At 45.2% G+C, this 19,364-nt stretch overlaps 2 protein-coding genes and 1 long non-coding RNA gene across 16 annotated transcripts in view; 1 reads left to right on the top strand and 2 right to left on the bottom strand.

Annotated features, from left to right (window-relative positions):
* The window catches only part of CCDC62 (coiled-coil domain containing 62), an 18,502-nt gene extending 12,091 nt beyond the window's left edge, over positions 1-6,411 (bottom strand). For 5 of the 13 annotated variants that reach the window (XR_014506041.1, XR_014506042.1, XM_083418281.1 and 2 more), the window contains exons 1-4: positions 5,519-5,667; positions 3,520-3,712; positions 2,264-2,430; positions 849-950 (exon numbers count right to left, since the gene is read on the bottom strand). Coding sequence is in view for 11 of the 13 variants with exons in the window: in XM_083418281.1 (XP_083274407.1) it covers positions 849-950; positions 2,264-2,430; positions 3,520-3,712; positions 5,519-5,599 (543 nt within the window). In the remaining 2 variants the exon portion in view is untranslated. Of the gene's footprint in view, positions 1-848; positions 951-2,263; positions 2,431-2,596; positions 2,861-3,408; positions 3,713-4,656; positions 4,834-5,518 lie in introns of those variants that run through there. The other 8 variants (XM_083418285.1, XM_083418288.1, XM_083418284.1 and 5 more) reach the window with 8 other exon arrangements.
* LOC310666899 lies at positions 2,929-10,593 on the top strand. The gene is made up of 2 exons (XR_014506075.1): positions 2,929-3,235; positions 10,294-10,593. It is a non-coding gene; the product is annotated as an uncharacterized lncRNA (long non-coding RNA).
* DENR (density regulated re-initiation and release factor) lies at positions 9,173-18,841 on the bottom strand. Of its 2 annotated transcripts, XM_083418430.1 has the most exons (8): positions 18,823-18,841; positions 16,601-16,715; positions 15,505-15,524; positions 14,193-14,277; positions 12,276-12,359; positions 10,938-11,054; positions 10,416-10,555; positions 9,173-9,485 (listed from the first exon to the last, which is right to left on the bottom strand). In XM_083418430.1, exons 2-8 carry the CDS (start codon positions 16,704-16,706, stop codon positions 9,441-9,443), a joined length of 597 nt encoding a protein of 198 aa, XP_083274556.1. In that variant the 5' UTR covers positions 16,707-16,715; positions 18,823-18,841; the 3' UTR covers positions 9,173-9,440. The 2 variants fall into 2 exon arrangements, with proteins under 2 accessions (XP_083274556.1, XP_083274557.1); XM_083418431.1 differs by lacking the exons at positions 15,505-15,524; positions 18,823-18,841 and having other exon boundaries at positions 16,601-16,701.
* Positions 18,842-19,364: the final 523 nt, after the last annotated feature.

Genomic DNA, 19,364 nt, shown 5'->3' on the forward strand with positions numbered 1-19,364 from the left:
ATTTTATTTATTTAACAGATTTGTATCCTGCTTTTTGACCAAAGTCCCCAAAATTGGCTCACAACTTTCACAAAATAGAACTGTTCCATTAAAAATCTTTTGCTTCTAAAATTAAAACCATGAAAGAAATATAACTATGAATGACGATATTAGGGGAGGAATGGGGAGACAAGAAGAGAACAGGTTGGGGGAACCATTTAAAATACTGGACTCGAAAACAAAACAAAGAAATTAAAAACTCTCAAGGAGAACATTTACAGCACAAATTGCTGTCTTTTCCCCAAGCTCAGTGGAAGTACACTGCTTTGCATGCCAAAGGTCCCAGGTAGGAATCCCAACATTTGCAGGTAAGGCCAGGAGAGACTTCCGTCTGAAATCCCTGAAGACAGCAGACCTGTGAGCAGAGGGACCAAGCCTTTCACCAAATCCCTACCAAGAAACTTAAAACCTCGTATTGGGAGTGGGGATTTCATGTCCCGCTGAACACCTCCCTCCCCTCCAGGCTTTTCTTATCTCCCTTTTCTCCATGTAGAGCCCCATAATTGAAAGTAACCTCCTACTAGCAGGGGTGAGAAACCAGCTTAAAAATCAGTTTGGATAGAGAGCTGCAGACAGTGGGTGGTGATGGGAAAGGTTCTACTCCCTGCTACTGATGCTGCATTTTAAATACCGGTCGTCTTCCCCTGCTCTAGAAGGAAATCAGCAGCATCTGGTTTGGGCTCTGCCCCTGTCTTATTTAAGTGTACCCAGAAACAGGGGTGCTCCTAACATACAGAGTGGCTGGGGAAACCCAGCCAGACGGGCGGGGTACAAATAATAAATTGTTGTTGTTGTTGTTGTAAAATTACCTTTAACTTTAACATAGTAAGCAGTTCCTGCTCTCTGGCTTGCAGCTGTCCTACTTTATTGGACAGTTCCATCACTGAGCAACTGAGGGCTTGATTTTTCTCCTAGGAAACAGAAAAGAAAGGAAAAAGTGTTGACAGTGAAATCTAAACCCTGTGCCCTGTGTGGCCTTTCCAGCCCTACTGCACTACAAGCAGAAACCTACCCTAGCAGCCCACATCCTTGATCACTTAAGAATGACTTAAGGGTGATTTAAGAAGAGCCACCTTACTGCAAATTCAGCACACTGGTGTGAGCGCAGCATCTTAGCTCACAACATCTGATGGAGAAAAACAAATACATTTCCTTCTTTTGAGTTTGTAGTTAATGCATGTGTTACTTTAGACCACACAAGGGCACTGTTTGTCTAGTGATCTAGCCACCCCGTCTGTAGCTTCTTTGTCAAAGATAACTCCACTCCTAAAAGTTGAGTCATTTTGTTGTTCTCTCCCAACCTGTCTAGACAATGTCTGCTGTTTCTCTCTCTCATCCTGCAAAGTTTCTGCATAAATAAAGCCTTTGAACTCCAGAAACTGGAAGTGATTATTACAATCTAATTCACCCATGCTGCAAGGTCTGCTAACAACAACCCCAAACTGTTCAATGTGAACTAGCTCTTAATTCTCCCCCTCGCTTCCCATTCTTCCTATCCACCTACTGTAACCTGCATCTGCTGTTCCTATTTCACCGGAACCTTATTAGCACACTAACCTAGAAGTGGAATATCCATGGCCAGATCTCCCAAAGTATTGTCCTTTAGCTAAAAGCAGCTGCAGGGTCCCTGGGTTTAGAATTCTATTCCCCTCCTCCCTAAAGTTGGCATGAGCCACAAAGGAGAAAACACAGGAAACCTACAATTTCTTAGAGGAATCTGTGTGGAGGCAAATGTTTTATTTCATAAACTATCCTGTCTATGGTCCAGTCCAATCACACACATGTCCCTTGCATCTGTCGTCAGCCAAATAAAGAAACTGAGATATGTCAGTCATAGAAAATGTCAGGCCTAGTCAAGGCCAGCAGCGGGAACTTCTGGGCTCCTTCCAAGGCCTGAGTTCATGTATGGGGTGCACTGCTGATCTCTGGAGCCTCCTGGTCCTCCTCCTCCTATCTGTTGATCTACCTTCTTCAATCCTTCTTCAAACATCTTGAGCAAGAAGGAACAGTAACCACTATAGACTTTATCCTCTCCTATGGGAGGTGGGGTGGTGCAATGATAGTGATGGAGAGGAAGTGGGTGCTCTTAGGGAAGGGAGGCATGCTGAGAGCATTTTGCTGAAGGGACCACCCACAAAACACCTGGGTCAAGTGTGTCCCTTACTCAGAGTTACATTCAAATCTACCCAAAGCATTCAGAATCTAGCCACGAACTAAAGCTTACCTCGAGGGCCTGGCAGTGAAGTGATGTGTCAGAGGCTTTCCGAGAGAGTTCCTGGAGCTTCTGCTGAGTATTCTCAAGTGTTATCTTGCGGTCATTTTGCTGGGATTCAAGGTGCTTTAGCCTTCTAGTCAGTGTGCTAATCATCTCATTTCTCTTGTGCAGCTCATCTGAGGGATAAATGACAGGTATTGTTTCTCGGAAAACAACTGAGAGCAGCGATGCACACACAAAACTTCCTTAAACTAAGCTGACGTTTGAAATGTTAAAAAAAGGCAGAGAGAGAGAGAGGTACAGATAGGTACAGATATTTTAATTCTATAAAGGAATGTCTACCTAGGAGTCATCCTAAAATGTTTTATGTTCTCCTGGATCTTTTTACCTGCCATGTTTCCCCCCTTTTAAATTCCACAATTTGGGAGCTTGAATGGAATTCTTAGCACATCTTTGGGGTTTTATTTGAAGGTTTTACATACAGATGTTAGGCATATAAAAATTAACCCAATACAAAAACATGAAGCTCTTTTTGAACAGCATCCATCTTATGTGATATCAGTCCTTTTAGGAAACTACTGGCATTTTGCTATTGTTACAGCATCACTTACGAAAGGTTCTACATGTTTCCTGCCATTCACAACATTCTAGCATTTCCATGGTGCTTCTGTTCAGATAAGATCTCCATTCTGTAGCCAGCCAGCACCTGTGGGAGCAGCCAAATAGATTCTCCAAGCACCTGGACTGCAGCATCTTTAAAGTTCCAACAAACAGCTTAGGGCGTATATGAGAAGAGGTGCACATCATATGCTTTAATTGGGCTTATTACCTTTTATTTAATGTCTTTTGTCTCTAACCTAGAGCACAATGTAACCGCTAAGGGACTGAACATATCAAGCTGCCTTATAGAGAGTCAGTCAATTAATCCATCTTCTCTACTGCTTTCTACTTTGGACCGGCAGTGGCTATGCAGATGAGCAGGTACAGGTAGACGCTTTCCCTCTTCTGGGGTATTATTTGATCCTTTCAACTGGAGATGCCAGTGACTGAACCTGGGGGTTTCTACATGTGGCTCTGCCACTGAGCCATGCCTGCTGCCATGAAGCTGTGGACAGAGCTGTAAACCAGGAAATCGCAGTTCAAAAAAATCTAACCAGTGCCTTCAAGTCGCTGTCAGGCTCAGTTCCCCCATCTGCAAAATGGGCACAATACTCTTACTACTGCACAGGCTAAATACTTCAGCGTGTGGTCTGCATGGCACTCACTCTCCAATTTGCTGCACCGTTCTGCCAGTGTCAGTATTTTTTGACGATCATCATCCCAAGCCAGCAGCTGCCTCTGGTGCACTGCAACCATATCATTGAGCTCCTTATCACGATCTTTCAGCTCCACAATTAGCAGCTGAAGTTCTTTCCTCTGCTTCTGAATGGTACTGCTCTCCAGTTCAGAGGTTGTATTCTACAAGAGGAAGGGGGGAGAAAACAGTCCCACCTACATCACATCACAAATTAGGCAGCTGTTACAGAAGTATGCAGTTCAAAATACAAAGCATTTATTAACAGTGCTGTGGCCTGTTTTTATTCCATTAAAAGCTTGCAACTGTTTCATTGAAAGCTCAGAGACATGTGCATAGTTAAACTATGGAATTCACTCTGAGTTGCCTATCAACTTGCATGTTTTTAAAAGGGGATTAAAGAAGTTCATGGAAAATACAGTCATACCTCGGGTTGAAGTTGCTTCAGGTTAAGCCTTTTTGGGTTGTGCTCCGCGGCTACTCAGAAGTAACGGGGTACATTACTTCCGGGTTTTGCCGCTTGCGCAGACGCTCAAAATGATGTCATGCGCATGCATGCACGGAAGTGGTGAATCGCGACCCACGCATGCGCAGTTGCAGGTTGCGTTCGCTTCAGGGTGCGAACGAGGCTCCAGAACGGATCCCGTTTGCATCCAGAAGTACCAATGTAATTCTATCAATAGTGACTAACCACAGTAGCTATGTTCTACCTCCACTGGAAGCTGCAGGAGGGGAGAGTTATGTTGCACTCAGGTCCTGCTTGTGGTCTTGGCCTGCTTGGCCACTGCAAGAACAGGATGCTGGCCAGATGGGCCAGTGGCCTAATACAGCAAGCTGTTACGAACACACAAGCACCACATAAACTCTAATCTAGAAGTTGGAATGTTGGATTATTTTGATTGTTGTTAGCTGCCCTGAGCCCAGCTTCGGCTGGGGAGGGCGGGGTATAAATAAAAATTATTATTATTATTATTATTATTATTATTATTATTATTATTATTACCTTGAAACAAAACAGTAGAATACACATCTAGGTCCATCAGTCTTTGGTGCTTAGTGAAATGTAAGGTATTAAATACTGCTTTCAGATTTAACTTGGTTTTGTTACCTGCTGTGGAGTGGAGTGAGGCAATGATGATTCCATAAGGACTGTGCTGGGGTCAGGACTGTAACAGGTACAATTGTTGCAGAAGTGGTGTGGACAATTTCTAACTGTAGTTCAGCTCTCCCACAGCAATGAAGAACCCTTTTCTTGTGCACTGCAACTCAGCAATTCAGAGGGTAACTGCCATAACAGAGATTGAGTGGGGATACATCAAAAAGTGTTTTTGAAACAACTTATAGTAAGTTAATAGTAAGAGGCCACCTCACATTACGGAAAATTTTAATTACTCATGAGGAAGGAGACACTGAATTGTATTAAATGTTTGCTGAATTTGTTTGTTATTGCCTTATTATATACTAATTTGTTTTAAATATAGATATATCAATTTTAACATTTGCTCATTTTTAATGTTTTGTTGTTGTTGTTATAGGCCACATCCAAAATTCAGACATGAAACACCTAAAGCATTCTAAAACACACAATTAAAAACATATAAAAGTAGATTACAGTGAAAGACATTCTGAATGCAGTGCGTGTGTATTATAACCAAATGCATGCACATAATATATTCCCACCTATACATGTAACTGAGTACCACCCCAAGTTTTAACTGAAGGGACATAGCAGAAATTTCCAAGTAAATCGATTACATACAGGGACATGTGAGATGAAAAGTGGGAGGTGGCATGCAAAGATAAGACAGGCACACTACTCCAATACTCTGTAAAGGATGAAAGTATACTGTCTCTCTCACTCTCCTCTTTCTTTCTTTCTTTCTTTCTTTCTTTCTTTCTTCCTTCCTTTCCTCCCCCCACTCCCCCACATTGCCTACAACAAAAAATGTTTCAAATGGACTGTAACTGACCTGTATGGAAGATTCTACGATTTGAAAGCAGAGACACTGAATGTACTTTTGTGACTTATGGAAATCTTTTGATATAGACATATTTTAAAATGACAGGCAGGAGCGGAGGAAATATTAAGTGCACGCTTTTGTCTCCTGAGGATTGAAGGAAGGCCAAAGAATCCTGGGCAGGGCGGTTTACTGAGGGTGCAGCGCCGTGAGGGGGGTGAACTACAGATCCCAGGATGCGGCGCGGGGGGGATAACGTGCCCTAAAGGCCTCTGAATCCCGGGGGGGGGGGCAGAGAGTTCGCCTCAGAGCACCCAAGGGAGTCGGGGTCCCCCAGAAAGTGGGTGCGGAGCGGGGAGTCAGGCCGGGGGGGGGTTGCGGGAGACCGACCCTAACTTTGGAAAACTGAGGGGGCGGACAGGGAAGGGGCGTCTCTCTCTCTCTCTCTCTCTCTCTCTCTCTCTCTCACTGAGGGAAAGGGAAATGGCGGCGGGCGAAGTTGCCGCTTACCCGCCTCCGGCGTCCGCCGCGAGGGGAAAAGGGGGACAGAGCGGCCTCGGAGCTGCCCTTCTCCTCCTCCTCCTCCCCGGGACGCCTCCCTCCGCGCTCCGCCTCCAACGGCTGCTCTGCCCCCAGACCCGCGCCAGACCCGCGCTTTAATCCGCCTTCCAGCGGGGCTTTGCTTCTGTTTTCTTACTCCGGTTTCTTTAATGCGGAGTGGCCACCGCCGCACAGGCGATTATTATTATCATTGCGATCAGCGTCGATTAAATTTGTGTGCCGCCCTTTATCCAAAGATCCCAGGGCGGTCCGCAACATCAAGATACCCAAATAGAAGAAAAGCAAACCCACAACCCCCTTCCAGCAAACACATTCCTTCATCAGCCTGAGACCTGGTGGAAGAGAAACATGACACCAACGGGGAGCCACCTCAGAAAAGGACCCCTCAGGATGCCACCCTCAGGAGGAAAAATCCCATTGTAGGGGTTCCCAAACTTGGGGCCCCAGCTGTTGTTGGACTACAACTCCCATCATCCCTAGCTAGCAGGATCCATGGTCAGGGATGATGGGAATTGTAGTCCAACAGCAGCTGGAGACCCCCAAGTTTGGGAAATGATTGCAGGGTCTAGGTTGGCTCATATGGGGAGAGACAGTCCTGGAGACCCAGCTCTTCTTCTTTGCCACTGAGTGCCAGGTGCTGAGCCACACAGCTTGGGATGGTCATGCCCTGCTTGCCGACTTCCTGTAATGGGCAACTGGTGGGCCACTGTGACAACAGGATGGGTGGATAAATGGGCGACTGGCCTGATCCAGCTGCAGAGCTCTTCTTATGTTTGTTTCCCACAGTTTTATCCTGGCCTAGAATCTCCTCTTCTGCCACAGCTGTGTTTTAGCACCAGAGCACATTGGATTGTACTCCTGCTTAATTAGTAAGAACAAAATAAAGCCTGGTGGATGCAGCCAAGAGCCCATCTAGGCAAGCACACTGTTCTTACAGAGGCCAACCACAGGCCCATGGGAAGCCCACTTTGGATTCCCTGTAACTAGTATTCGGAGCATGCTTATGAATACCAGTTGCTGTAAAACACAGCAGTGGAGCATCCTGTCACACTCAGGCCCTGCTTTCCATGGGCACCTAGTTGGGCACTGTGAGGAAAGGATGCTGGCATAGATGGGCTCTTGGCTGCATCTGCCAGGGCTCTTGCGTTCAGAGGTGTGCTGCCTCCACAAGCAGAGGCAGATCATAATCTGGAGTGACTATTGCAGACTAAAATTTTGCTTCCTCCTCCGCCAAATACGCTTTAGCTGTTTATGCAGAATCAGAATTTATTCCTAACAGGCAAGCCCTGTTAAAACATGCATTAACCCCACACTGATTTATTCCATATTTTTCTCGAAATTAATTCAAAATGACTGCTACAGGTCAGAATCCACACTTTGTCCATAAGCACATATACAAATTCACCCCAGATTCTACATCTTTTTAAACAGGAGTGGGAAACCTGTGGCCCATCATATGATGCTGGAATCCAACTCCCATAAGACTTGGCTAACACGTCCAATGGTCAAGAATGATTGGAACTATAGCCTAACATCCAGAGGACCACAGGTTTCCTATTCCTGTGTTAAAATCATCCCAGGTAGAGCACACCCCTTCCCACTACACACTTATTTCCTAACAAACATATCTTAACCAGATTGATTTATCCCACTTTTGTTTAGAGCTGCATTCTTTAAACAGGTCATGGTAGCATAGCAGCTGTCTCCCCAAATAGCTCAAGTCACAGAGCAAATAGCTACATTTTTCACCAGACTGGTGGAAGGTGTGATAGTAGAACTGATCTGTGAATTGTGCTTGTCCAAGGCAATACACAGTTCAGATATTATACGGCAGCTGGATCACACAACTTTCCCTGAATATATTTGGAATTTAATTTCCAAAAACTGTACTATCATGAGAATGAAATGAAACATAGAGATTAACAATATCTATATATTAAAATTTTGTTTCCAAGGTCCTAATTAAAGATGGAGATAATCCTTTGTTTGACCAGCTTTTGGTCACAGTGTAGAAGGATGCGAACTTTCAGTTCATACACAACTCTTTATCAGACCAAATGTAAAGAGAATTAATTCTTCTCTGCAGGGTGGGTAAATATGGCATACTGAAAGACTGCAGCTGTACGCTTTAAGCAGCTGTAAACATCATCATTAAGCACATCCATGTATTATAGTAAACAACACCAGAAAGCACCCAAAAGTTCCATGCCAAGAAAAATCCAAAATGAAAGGCACCAAAAACATATAGTGTGGTACCTCGGTTTTCGGACGTCTCCATTGGCGAACGTTTCGGTTTTTGAACGCCGAAAACCCAGAAGGAAATGCTTCCGTTTTCGACAGTGCCTCGGAAGTTGAATGGGTTCCATTACATCTATCTGTTGTTTGTCACAATTTTCTCTATTGAATTGGCAGACCGCCCTTTGCATCTCGGTTTTTGAACATTTCAGAAGTTGAACTGTCTTCCGGAACGGATTACGTTCAAAAACCAAGGTACTACTGTATATCAAGAACACGGATGCAATAGTGCTTATTTGGCATAATTCATTTTCCTTCTACTAGCTGTGGACAGAAATGAAGGGGTAAGCATGAAAACCCCAATTCATTTACTGCTGGAAGCCCTCCTCAGGCCACGTGATGTCAATAGTTATGGAGAACTCCAAATCTTGCCCAATATCCTGTGGCAGGTTAGCTGGTCTAAAGGTATTACCCTACTGTGGCATGGATTTTTGATTCGCCAGCCAATGTAGTAAGTCCTCACCACCACCCATTCCCTAAACCAACACAGATCTGTCAAGATGATTTTTGAACCTATGTTCAAAAGTTCCTTTCCATAGCCATGAAGGCCAGAATTCTTCTGTTGACTGTGCAGATGCAAAACGCCAAGCACCTTGAAGGCAAACTCTGCACCTACAAACCCCAGAAGGAACAACTGGGTTAGCCTCTTGCAGCACAGACACAAAAAAGAGAGTGCTTTGCAGAAACTCAAAGACAAGAACCAGATTTAAAGACTACTTTAAATACCTAGTAGATTGAGCCTTAGAGAATACATCAGTATTTCTGAGGGACTGAGAATTGTGTTAGGAAAAAAAGGAACCGCTTACTTGGTGAGGAACAATAACTTCTTTATTTAAGTCTCTACTTCATGCGGAGGCATGAGTGTCTCACTTCCCCCAGGTTTAAACTTTGGCAAAAATCACAAACAGAAAATAAGCAGCCAATACAGAACAGTGAAAATGCCAACAGTAATAAGGGTGCCCCTTGAACAGTTCTGCTGTCAGGCGAACACATGGAGAAGCCTTGCTTTGGCTACGTTGACTAGAACTTGGTGTTTGTTAGAAGGCAGTGTTGTTTTTCTTCTTTTAAAAAAACAGCATCACTTCTTTACTTCTCCTAGATCTTCAATGCTATCATCATCAACCTGCAAGATACGAAATTCTGTTATCAAAAAGCAACTAAAATCAGTATAAAACCCAACAAGAGAGAAGTTGGTGCAAATGCTAAAGCACTCAATGGATTGTACAAGGTCACCTAAGGTAACAAAGACCACATGGAGGCACCTGGCAAGCCTCTCTGGGGCCACACACAAAGAAGTTGCAGCACCTTTCCTTTGAGCCGGGGTGGGAAGCCTCTTCAGCCCAGCAGGTTGGAAACTGAGGTCCCTCACCACTGCTTTATCCCATGTCACCATGATGTCAGGAGACCCATTTTCCCACTGCAGCACAGCTTGGGTTCAAGGCAATCCAAGCACCACTGACTGGCAGTGACTTCCAAGCCCGGCTTGGATCGGCTACGTGGCAGAGCTTGGAAGTCAGGAACTCTGGAGTGTTGCCCATCTAGGAACATGCATGACCACAACTGGGCTGCAAAAAATTATGGTGGCTCCACACCCAGAGAATCCTGAAAGTAGGGTTGCGTCTCGAATTTCCTGGACATAGCCAAAATACTGCAGTCAGAAGCAGAGTCCGGGCGAAAACCGCTAAAAATGTTTGGTAAAATCTGGTTGTATGGCAACCCATGCCAGCAGTGTTGTTTTGGGTGATTTTCCTTAAAACTAGCTCAAAAACTTCAAAAAAAATTTTTTGCAACTTTTGTGTCTGGATTTTCACTTTTTAAAATATAGCAACCCTGCTGAAAGTGTCATGCAGAGTTATTAGTCCTCATGAGGTCTAAATCTGTAGTTAACTTAGCCATCCTCTCACCAGCTCTTACTCTTTTTCCTCTCACAGACACCTGACAATGTTGCCTGAAGTGTCTTGGTGGAGCAAAACTTCAAAGTTCACAGCGACCAGAAGTTCAATTGGATGCAAGTGGATAAGGAAGGAAATACATGGGGAGAGAAATTATTTACCTCAGGCCACTTTTCCTGGATGACGTCAATGATGTCGTCTGTAAAGTCCCCCTGAATGATTATTTCATCCTCTCCTGTTACTGAGGCACCGCAGGAGAATTTCTGAGCAAAGAACCTTTGTGCTTCCTTAAGGTCTATTTCTGCAGAAAAGAACACAAACAAAACAATACTGATTTCATCTTTGCTCTTCTAAGAACAGAAAAACAGTCTGCTGGATCAGGACAGCGGCCCATCTAGTCCAGCATCCTGTTCTCACAGTGGCCAAACAAATGCCTCTTCTGGGAAACCCACAAGCAAGGCCACCTCTCTGCTCCTGCTGTTTCCAGCAACTGGTATTCAGAAGCAGAGCAAAGCCATCACGGCTCACTGACTGCCTTATCTTCCATTATTTTGTCTAATCCTCTTCTAAAGCCATCACTACCTCCTGGGGTAGCAAGTTCCATTGTTAACTATGCTCTGCATGAAAAAATTGTTTAGATGTCACAGATACCTCCATGTGAACAAGGCCCTTTCTTGACTCACCAAAAGTTGCAAGACCACACACTCTTGTAACGTATTTCTTCTTTGCTCTAGGAATTTTCGCTATCGTAACTTTTTGTGGTACCGTCTTCTTCTTCTGTTTTATCTGACCTCTTCCACCTAGGAACAGAACAGAACATCATTATCGATAAACACCTCAGAACCCACACTTTGCTCTTCAGACTACAGAAACACAAGCGTCAGGGATTGGTTGGGTTTTATGGTTTCCTATCCCTCCACCAGCACTGCTGTCCACCAGCCCAACACAAAATAGCCGAGACCCAGCTATTCTTTTAACGTTCCCCTTATTATTACTATTCTATCAAACTCATAAATCACCAGCTAGTTAGACCAAGATTTCATGAGATGAACCTCAGGCCTTTGGGGTGGGGGAGGTGAATGCAGCCCTCCAGACCTCTTCATCTGACCCTCAGGAATATCACAGAATGGGAGAGATGGAAGGGACCCCAAGAGTCCAAACCCCTGAAATGCAGGAATCTCAAGCACCCAAGTGCTGTTTAAAAACCTCCATTGATGGAGAGTCCACCAAGTCCTTCCCAAGTAGACTGTTCCACTGCTGAACAGCTCTTAACATCAGGAAGTTCTTCAGAATGCTTGATCAGAATCTCCTTGCTTTTAACTTGAAATCATTGGTTCGTGTCCTACCCTCCAGAGCAGCAGAAAACAAGCTTGCTCCATTTCCCATGTGACAGCCCTTCAGACATTTGAAGGCAGCTATCATATCACCTTAGTCTTTTCTTCTCCAGGCTAAACATACCAAAACTTTTCCCCCCAGGCCACTCACTCTTTCGCCAGGCATGTCTCTTTAAAGTGCGATAATTTGACTTTCATTTGGCTCGAATGTAGCCTACCCTAAGGAGGTTAAGAGCCACACTCTTTGCACGAGCCACACTTGTCTCTAGCCCCCCCCCCCATTTCTGCCCCCCCCATCCTGCCCACTATTAGCATGCAGACCCTGGAAGGTTATCTATCTATCTATCTATCTATCTATCTATCTATCTATCTATCTATCATCTATCTATCTACCTACCTATCTATTGTATTTATATCCCACCTTTTCCCCCAAGGAGTTGAAGGTGGTGTGCATAGGTCTCCTCCCCCACATTTTATTCTCACAACCACCCTGTGAGGTGGGTAAGGCTGAGAGTGATTGACTAGTCCAAGGTCACCCGTTGAGTTTCATGGCCAAGTGGATATTCAAGCCCTGGTCTCCCAAGTGCTAGCCTGACACTCTAACAACTACACCACCCTGGCTGTGTCCATGAGGGAAATGATGCCCTCGGGCTGAAAAAAATCCCCTGCCCCTGGTTTAGACCTTGCCTCTCTTTTGCTTTTTTTTCTCTTCCTCTTCACCCACTGTTCCTTGTCCTTCTCCAACACCAGATTCTTGTTTAGGAGAATTTTCTGTATGGAGAACAAAATGGTATTAATTAATTGAGCTTGGGGGGAGAAAAGAAATTTGAGTGCAAAGTGACTTTGCAAATAATGGTACTTCAACTAAACACACACACACACAACAGTGGAGCATCAACAGTGACCATCTTGGCTGTGAGTCCTGGAAGACCTGCTCCATCCCTTTGCAGACCTCTTCTCGCCTGGCCTGGCAAGGCAGGTCCCTGACTGACTCCAGCTATAAAAGCTGAGGCAGCTGAACAGAATCTTGGGCTGGGGTATTATTTAGCGGGGGAAGAGTTGCTGCTGTTAATTTTTTGTAGCTTTATTTTTTATCTTATTATTTAAGTGAAAATTGTTCAGTTTGATTATATTCTTTCAGATGATTTGTTTATTGCTTATGACTACTTTTGTTGGACAGTGTTCTCGAAGCTACCAGCATGAGTTTGACCAAACTGCGGGAGGCAGTGGAAGACAGGAGTGCCTGGCATGCTCTGGTCCAGGGGGCCACGAAGAGGCGAACACGACTAAACGACTAAACAACAACAACAACTTTTGTTATGTTTGTAGTTATGAAATTTTTAAATACAGGCAACTCCCATTCTGCGTGCAGAATGTGCAAATGAGCACATGCCCACTGTCACAAACCCAGAAGTTGCAGGAATAGTGCATATAATGGGGTGGAACGGGTTACACACGCTCCGCAGACACACACTGTGACCCGGAATGTAACCCCGATGCAAAACAGGGGTTGCCTATATGTTGTAAGCCGCCTTCAGTTTTAACTTTGGAAAGGTGGCATACAAATAAAATGTTGGATTTACTCCCCAGTAAGCATCTGCCATAGAAAGGAAGACTACCTCTTCTCTAGAAATTGAAGAGACATTTGGGATAGTGTAACACAGCTTTCATGGAACATATTCCAGAAGAGTAGTCATGCTGACCTGTTGTAGCAAAAACAAGAGTCCTGGGCTACCTTCAAGACTAACTAATTAATTAAGACACAAGCTCTTGTAGATAATCTGTTTAAGCCTTGGTCCAGGTTAGTTGTGCTTAGCAGACCTTCTGTGTCTGTCGGTAATCCAAGCAGAGGGTTGTGGGATACAAGAGGCATGTATCAGCAAAACGAGGAGTGATACACAGTTATGTCCAGAGTGAAAGGGGAGATGAAATTTGGAAAGAAGCAGTTAGTTACTACTAGTGAGATGTAGCCCACTGTGGGTTTCTGACGCCCTATGTTTTATCAATGGCCAAAATAAAATAGCTATCCTACCTGGGGGTGGGAATCATACCATGAAATGTAGAATGCTGGAAGGGAAGTGAGGCAGCCGGCAGTGCAGCCTTGACCAACCCGGCACCCTTAAGACATTGTTGGACTACAACTCCCATCAGCCTTGCGCAGCATGCAGTAGTCCACCAACATCCGAAGAGCACCTGGTTGGCAAAGGCTCCATCACTGGATGATTGTGTGGAAGGGTTGGATTCAGTTCAGTGCTGGTATTCAGAACATATTCCTGTGATCATAATTTTTCAGCCCCAAGTGTACGTATTTTCCACCTGGTTCTGCTTGGCGGATCTCAGAGTTCTAGTGAAAGAAAGGATAGATACCACAAGTCTCCCTGCCCCTGCTGCACTACGGACACTATCCTGGAAGAATTTTGTGCAGTTATGCTCAGTTCTAATTACAGGTAGTATAATTACAGATAGTTTACACGTAAAGACGCACATCCTGCTCCTTTTTATATCTGTGGCAAAATTTCCCTTGATTTTATCCTCTCTTGAGCATCTGAAACCTTTTCTTTGTCCTACAATCTCACATTAAAAACAGTACAGAGATCTTCTTACCTACAGTAAGTTTTGCAAACTCATTTGGAAAATTTTTCTCTAGCCATTGCCTACATTTTGCCACATCCGGCATGTATTCGCAATACTGAGGAAAAAGCACACAGAATAAGTTTGTTAGTTGAGGGAACCCCTCCACACACACACACACATATTTTCACAGGGTATAATAGTAGCATTGATGATAGCACAATAAGGGCTGACAAGTACCCAGGGTCCAGCATATTATTAAAGAGTGCCTCTCCCACTCCTGGTGCCAATTCCCCACCAGCGGGGGGAAGAGTCTTTACAGCAGGGGTTGGCAACCTAAGGCCCATGGGCCGGAGGTGGCCCATGGAGGCCGTTTAACTGGTCCCTGAACTGAGCCACTCGCTCGGCAAGTCCCCACGGCTCCGGAAATCACTTCAGTGCATGCCCAGATGCCGAAAATCGCTTCTGCGCAGGCGCAATTTTTGGCGTCTGGGCATGCGCAGAAGCGATTTCCAGCACCACAGACATGCACAGATGTGATTTCTGGTGTCACACTGCACCGGCCCAGCCCACGGAGGATCCGGCCCCGTGAGAGTGATCCGGCCCATGCTTAGTAAGCCTTGCCGACCCCTGCTTTACAGCATGCATGGTGAACCTTTGGTCCTCCAGATTTTGCTGAACCACAACTCCCAAGAACCCTAGCAAGCATGGCCAATGGCCAGGGATGGTAAGGGTTGTAGTTAGACACCATCTGGGGGACTTGAAGGTTCCCCACACCTGCTTTACAGTAATGGCCACAGCTTTGTGGAATTCCCTGCCTGGCATAACTCACATCTTGATATATGTTTTGTTATCCTTGTAAAATTCAATATATATATAGTTAAAAGGCTTTCGTGCAGGGAGGGAAAGCTCCAGGAGCGGGTCTAATTAAGTCCAGCAAAACATGCCCACGTGTCCTTGCACCTGAGATCACTGACAGCACTGTGTCTATTGCAATTTTCCCCTCTCTTTTTGCCACTGCTCACTACCAAAATCAGTAAAGTCTTGGACTACCCAGAATATCTAAAGGGGGTGGGTAAGCTGTGCCCCCCAAGTATTTGTTAGACTCCAACTCCCATCAGCCACAGCAAGTATGGCCAGTGGTCAGGGATGATAGGAGTTGTATTCCAGCAACCACTTAAGGGCATCATGTTGAAGAATGATGAAAGACACAGAGAGAAAAGAGCAAGGGTCTAGAACAAGAGACGAGTCTGGGAAGAAGTGGCACACACTCCAGGCAATTGCCTCATTCCACTGCTTCCATAGGTAGACCAGGCCTAAATCAATCAAAATGAAGGCAACTCACCTCTGTTGGCAATGAGCAGACTGTGGAAAGAAAAGAAAAGGGAGTTTTTTCTCTTCGTTTTCTCCGCAGTTTTCATATTTTTAAAAAATTAACATTCAAGACAAACACTTCTAAATAGTCTATTGATTCCTACTAAGAGGAATTCTCCAAGGAAAAATCAAGGAGGGGCTGCAGCTTAACAGAAGAGCCCCTGCTATACATGCAGAAGGTCCCCAGCATCTCCAAGTGGGGCTAGCAGTGTCTCCTCCTGTCTGAATGCCTAGAGAGCTGCTTCCAGGAAGTGTAAGCAATACTAAACTAGATGGGCCAATGGACTGACTTGGTATATTACAGCTTCCTTTGTTACTCATTTTACATTGCAAGTTAAGCTGACAAAATGATGCCACAGACTTCCTCCAAAGCTATAGCAAAGGACCAAGGAAATAAGAGAGTCCAGGGCAGCAAACAACAAAGCAGTAAAAACAATGACCATTAAAGTAAAATAGATCCTTGTTTAAAACTATCAGCAACGTACCCTCACACAACTACTAACTTCAAGGTTGCAGGAAACAGTATATTTCAGTGATCAAATGCCTGGGTGAAGAGGAATGTTTTAAAAATTCCTCTTGAGAAGTTCATAATGAGGAAGATAGAAGCACCTCACCAGGGAGGGCATTCCACAAATTCTTTTCTTTTATCTTTCCCCTTTTTTCTTTTATTTTTTCTTTTCCTCTTGTTGGTTTGTGTTTTTATTTAATTCGTTTATTGGGTATTTGATATTAATCTTTATAGATCTTTTTTCAAACTTTAATGAAAACTATTGGGGGGGGGAGGGAGAAGGAGATGGGAGAGGATAATCCCAAGGCTTCGGTGCAGCCAGTCCTCACTATGCTAAATCACGATTTAGTCAAATGTGCAAACTTCATAATTGAGTACAAATCAGGGGGTACAAATCACTGATCAAATATACAGAAGCCACAGTGAAAAAATAGTTAGGCTCTCAAGTGTCACCAGACTCCTTTCTGTTTTTTAAATAATCAGCAACTTGCCCTCTTTTGTAAACTATCCTGAGCTGTTATTATTTGCAGTATTATTTACAGTAACAGTTAGTACTTGCCTCCACAGTAGAGAACTCGGAGAGGGTAGTCTGCGTCTGGCCTCGCGTGGCACCTTTGGTCTCCTTTACAATCAAGAAGTGCAGACTCAGGTGCATCCATTGCCATATCACAAGTCTAGGAATCACACAAGCAGAGCAGCTCAGTACATATTTCAGCCTTAGAAACCAATGCAAACCAGGGGCAGCAGCAGCTGGCATGGCACTGCCATCCTGGCCTCCTTCAGGAGGAAGGGCAGGATATAAATTGAATGAATGTAATAACCAACAACAGGCTGCTCAAGACCAAAGGTGTGGTAAGAGATGGCTGGTTTACTCTGCAATCCTGTATACGGGATTTGGGCCCGAAAAGAGAAGGTGAAGGGAGAAAGTATTGAGCGATGACAGTATAGATGTAAGTGTGTGAGGCAAAGTAAGATTACTGTGGCTGCTACTACCACCAGGAAGCAAAGCACATATGTGGGAATGGGGAGATGGATCTGAATTTTTGGGGCAGAGACAGTAGAGAAAGCCAAAGGACTGGCATTTGTGTGCCTAAGGAACAGCCCAAGGTACCAGTTTGAATAAGGAGGAGAGATACGGAATGTGAAAGTGGTGATTATAAATCTGGGTACCAATCTTGAGGCAGGCAAAGCACAGTGGTGGGAGATGAACAATAATTACTAATTACAAATACCAAATTATGCAATAAACAGAGTGAACAGAGAGCAAATGGGCCACAATGGGGCACAGGAGGGAGAATTAGCAGTATATAAATTTTCTATAAGTAAATAAATATGATACAAATATGATACTTTTCCTCTTTCCTCTCCTTTTCCTTTTTGCATCATGTCTATTAGGGATTGCCTCAGAAAGGAAAAGCAGGATATAAGCAAGCAATGAACACTGTGGGCCTGCAAACAGGGACTGTTTTGTCTTTTAATATCCCTACAGGAAGCTTAAAGGTAAAGGTAAAGGGACCCCTAACCATTAGGTCCAGTCGTGGCCGACTCTGGGGTTGCAGCGCTCATCTCGCTTTATTGGCCGAGGGAGCCGGCGTACAGCTTCCGCGTCATGTGGCCAGCATAACTAAGCCACTTCTGGCGAACCACCTTCCTGCTGGAGCGGTACCTATTTATCTACTTGTACTTTGACGTGCTTTCGAACTGCTAGCTTGGCAGGAGCAGGGACCAAGCAATAGGAGCTCACCCCGTCGCGGGGATTCGAACTGCCGACCTTTTGATCGGCAAGCCCAAGGCTCAGTGGTTTAACCCACAGTGCCACGCCTCTTAAATTAAAGTCTAAATCTAGGCAAACAACTGGCTGAGCCAGAGTAAGGCTGCAGTCCTAAACCCTTACAGGGTAGTAAGCCCCATTGAATTCAACAGGATTTACTTCTGAGCAGATGCCACTAGGCTTACAGCATTAAGTTGTTGTGTAAGGTCATGTTTGTTTGTTTGTTTGTTTAATAAAATTTATGCATGGCTTGATTGTTAAACACCTCAAAGTGGTTTACAGAAAGACGAAACAACAAAAATGAGAAAATTTCACAATCATATTTTAAAACATACGGAGGTTAAAAATACAGACCAAAATCACCTCAACTTTCTATACAGCTGGGTAGGCTTGTCTAAAGAAGAATGTTTTCAGCAGATACCAAAAAGAGTAGACTGAAGGCGCCTGCTTGATCTCAATAGGCAGGGAGTTCCAAAGTTCTTACAAAAGTGGAACGGGTATTATGTGGCACTTTCAGTGATGCCAATTCCACCAACCAAAGTGGTTTTAATTTAAGCTTCTTCTTGTTGTTATCTGATATTTTAAAACTGACTTATGCTAGGTTCCATTTCATTCCTCCTTCACTTCTGCCCACCTCCCCTCTCTCATACTGAGCGCTTCAGGAATTGGGTGGGGGCCCTTCTCCACGGCCACCTGCAGGGCTTTGGGAGCCTGGCACCGGAACAGTTGTCCAGGGTGTGGGGGGGCAGCACCCAGCCCTGAATGCCGGGCACCAGCAGAACCCTTTTTGCGGGTGGGGTGTCGCCCAAAGGGGCGGGGGGCCACGACGCAGGCAGGGCTGCAAGTGCCAACTTTTGGGGGGTGGGTGGGGAAGAGGAAGGGAGATGCCAGGGAGGGGCTGGGCAGGGCACGGGGGGAAGGAGCCGTGCCAGCCTCGGGGCTGGGCAGCAGCCGAAGTTTGCCCACCAAGTGCCAGGGGGGAGCCAGCGGGGCGGGGGCGCGTCTCTTACCCGAGGGGGGGCCCTCAGCCGGGCTCTGGGGGGAGGAAGGGGGCGGTGGTTCCTCCTCCTGCCGTTCCCACCCTCCTGAGTGGCACATGCAGCAGCAGCAGCAGCAGCAAGCAGCAGATTCAGGTAGGGACAGGGAGATATCGCGAGAGCCGCCCGCTTCTCGCGAGCTTCCTTCCGGAGAGTCGCCCGGGCTGCCGATGACTCTCGTTCTAGGAGCGGCTCCGCCTTCGCTGCGACTGCGCGGAATGGGCCGGCCCGGCCACCGTACTCAAGCGAAGCCCGCCCTCCCTCCTCTCCCGCTCACCTTCGGCTGCGGTGCGGAGGTTCGAGCCCCGCATCGTGTTGCTGGACTTTATTATTGTGGTTAAAATGTTCAATGTTGAAATGAACTTTAATTATCTTTGGTTAAAATGTTTTATGTTGCAGGGAGCTATATTCTCGGTTGGAAACGGGTAAAAGGCGGATCCAGCTGATTTTAAACGGATCCTCATGAATTCATATGATTTTTTCATTCAAATTAGATAAAACTGCCATGATATTGT

Source organism: Podarcis tiliguerta (genome assembly GCF_965153285.1).
Source record: "Podarcis tiliguerta genome assembly, chromosome: 16".
Classification (NCBI taxonomy): Eukaryota; Metazoa; Chordata; class Lepidosauria; order Squamata; family Lacertidae; genus Podarcis; species Podarcis tiliguerta.

Coding starts and splice junctions, on each gene's coding strand:
- DENR (XM_083418430.1), bottom strand. CDS start 16,706: ATGGCAATGGATGCACCTGAGTCTGCACTTCTTGATTGTAAAGGAGAC. Junction 14,278..15,504: donor TCTGCTCATTGCCAACAGAG/GTGAGTTGCCTT, acceptor CTTTTTCCTCAG/TATTGCGAATACATGCCGGA. Junction 10,556..10,937: donor GTGTGGTCTTGCAACTTTTG/GTGAGTCAAGAA, acceptor TCTTTTCTGCAG/AAATAGACCTTAAGGAAGCA.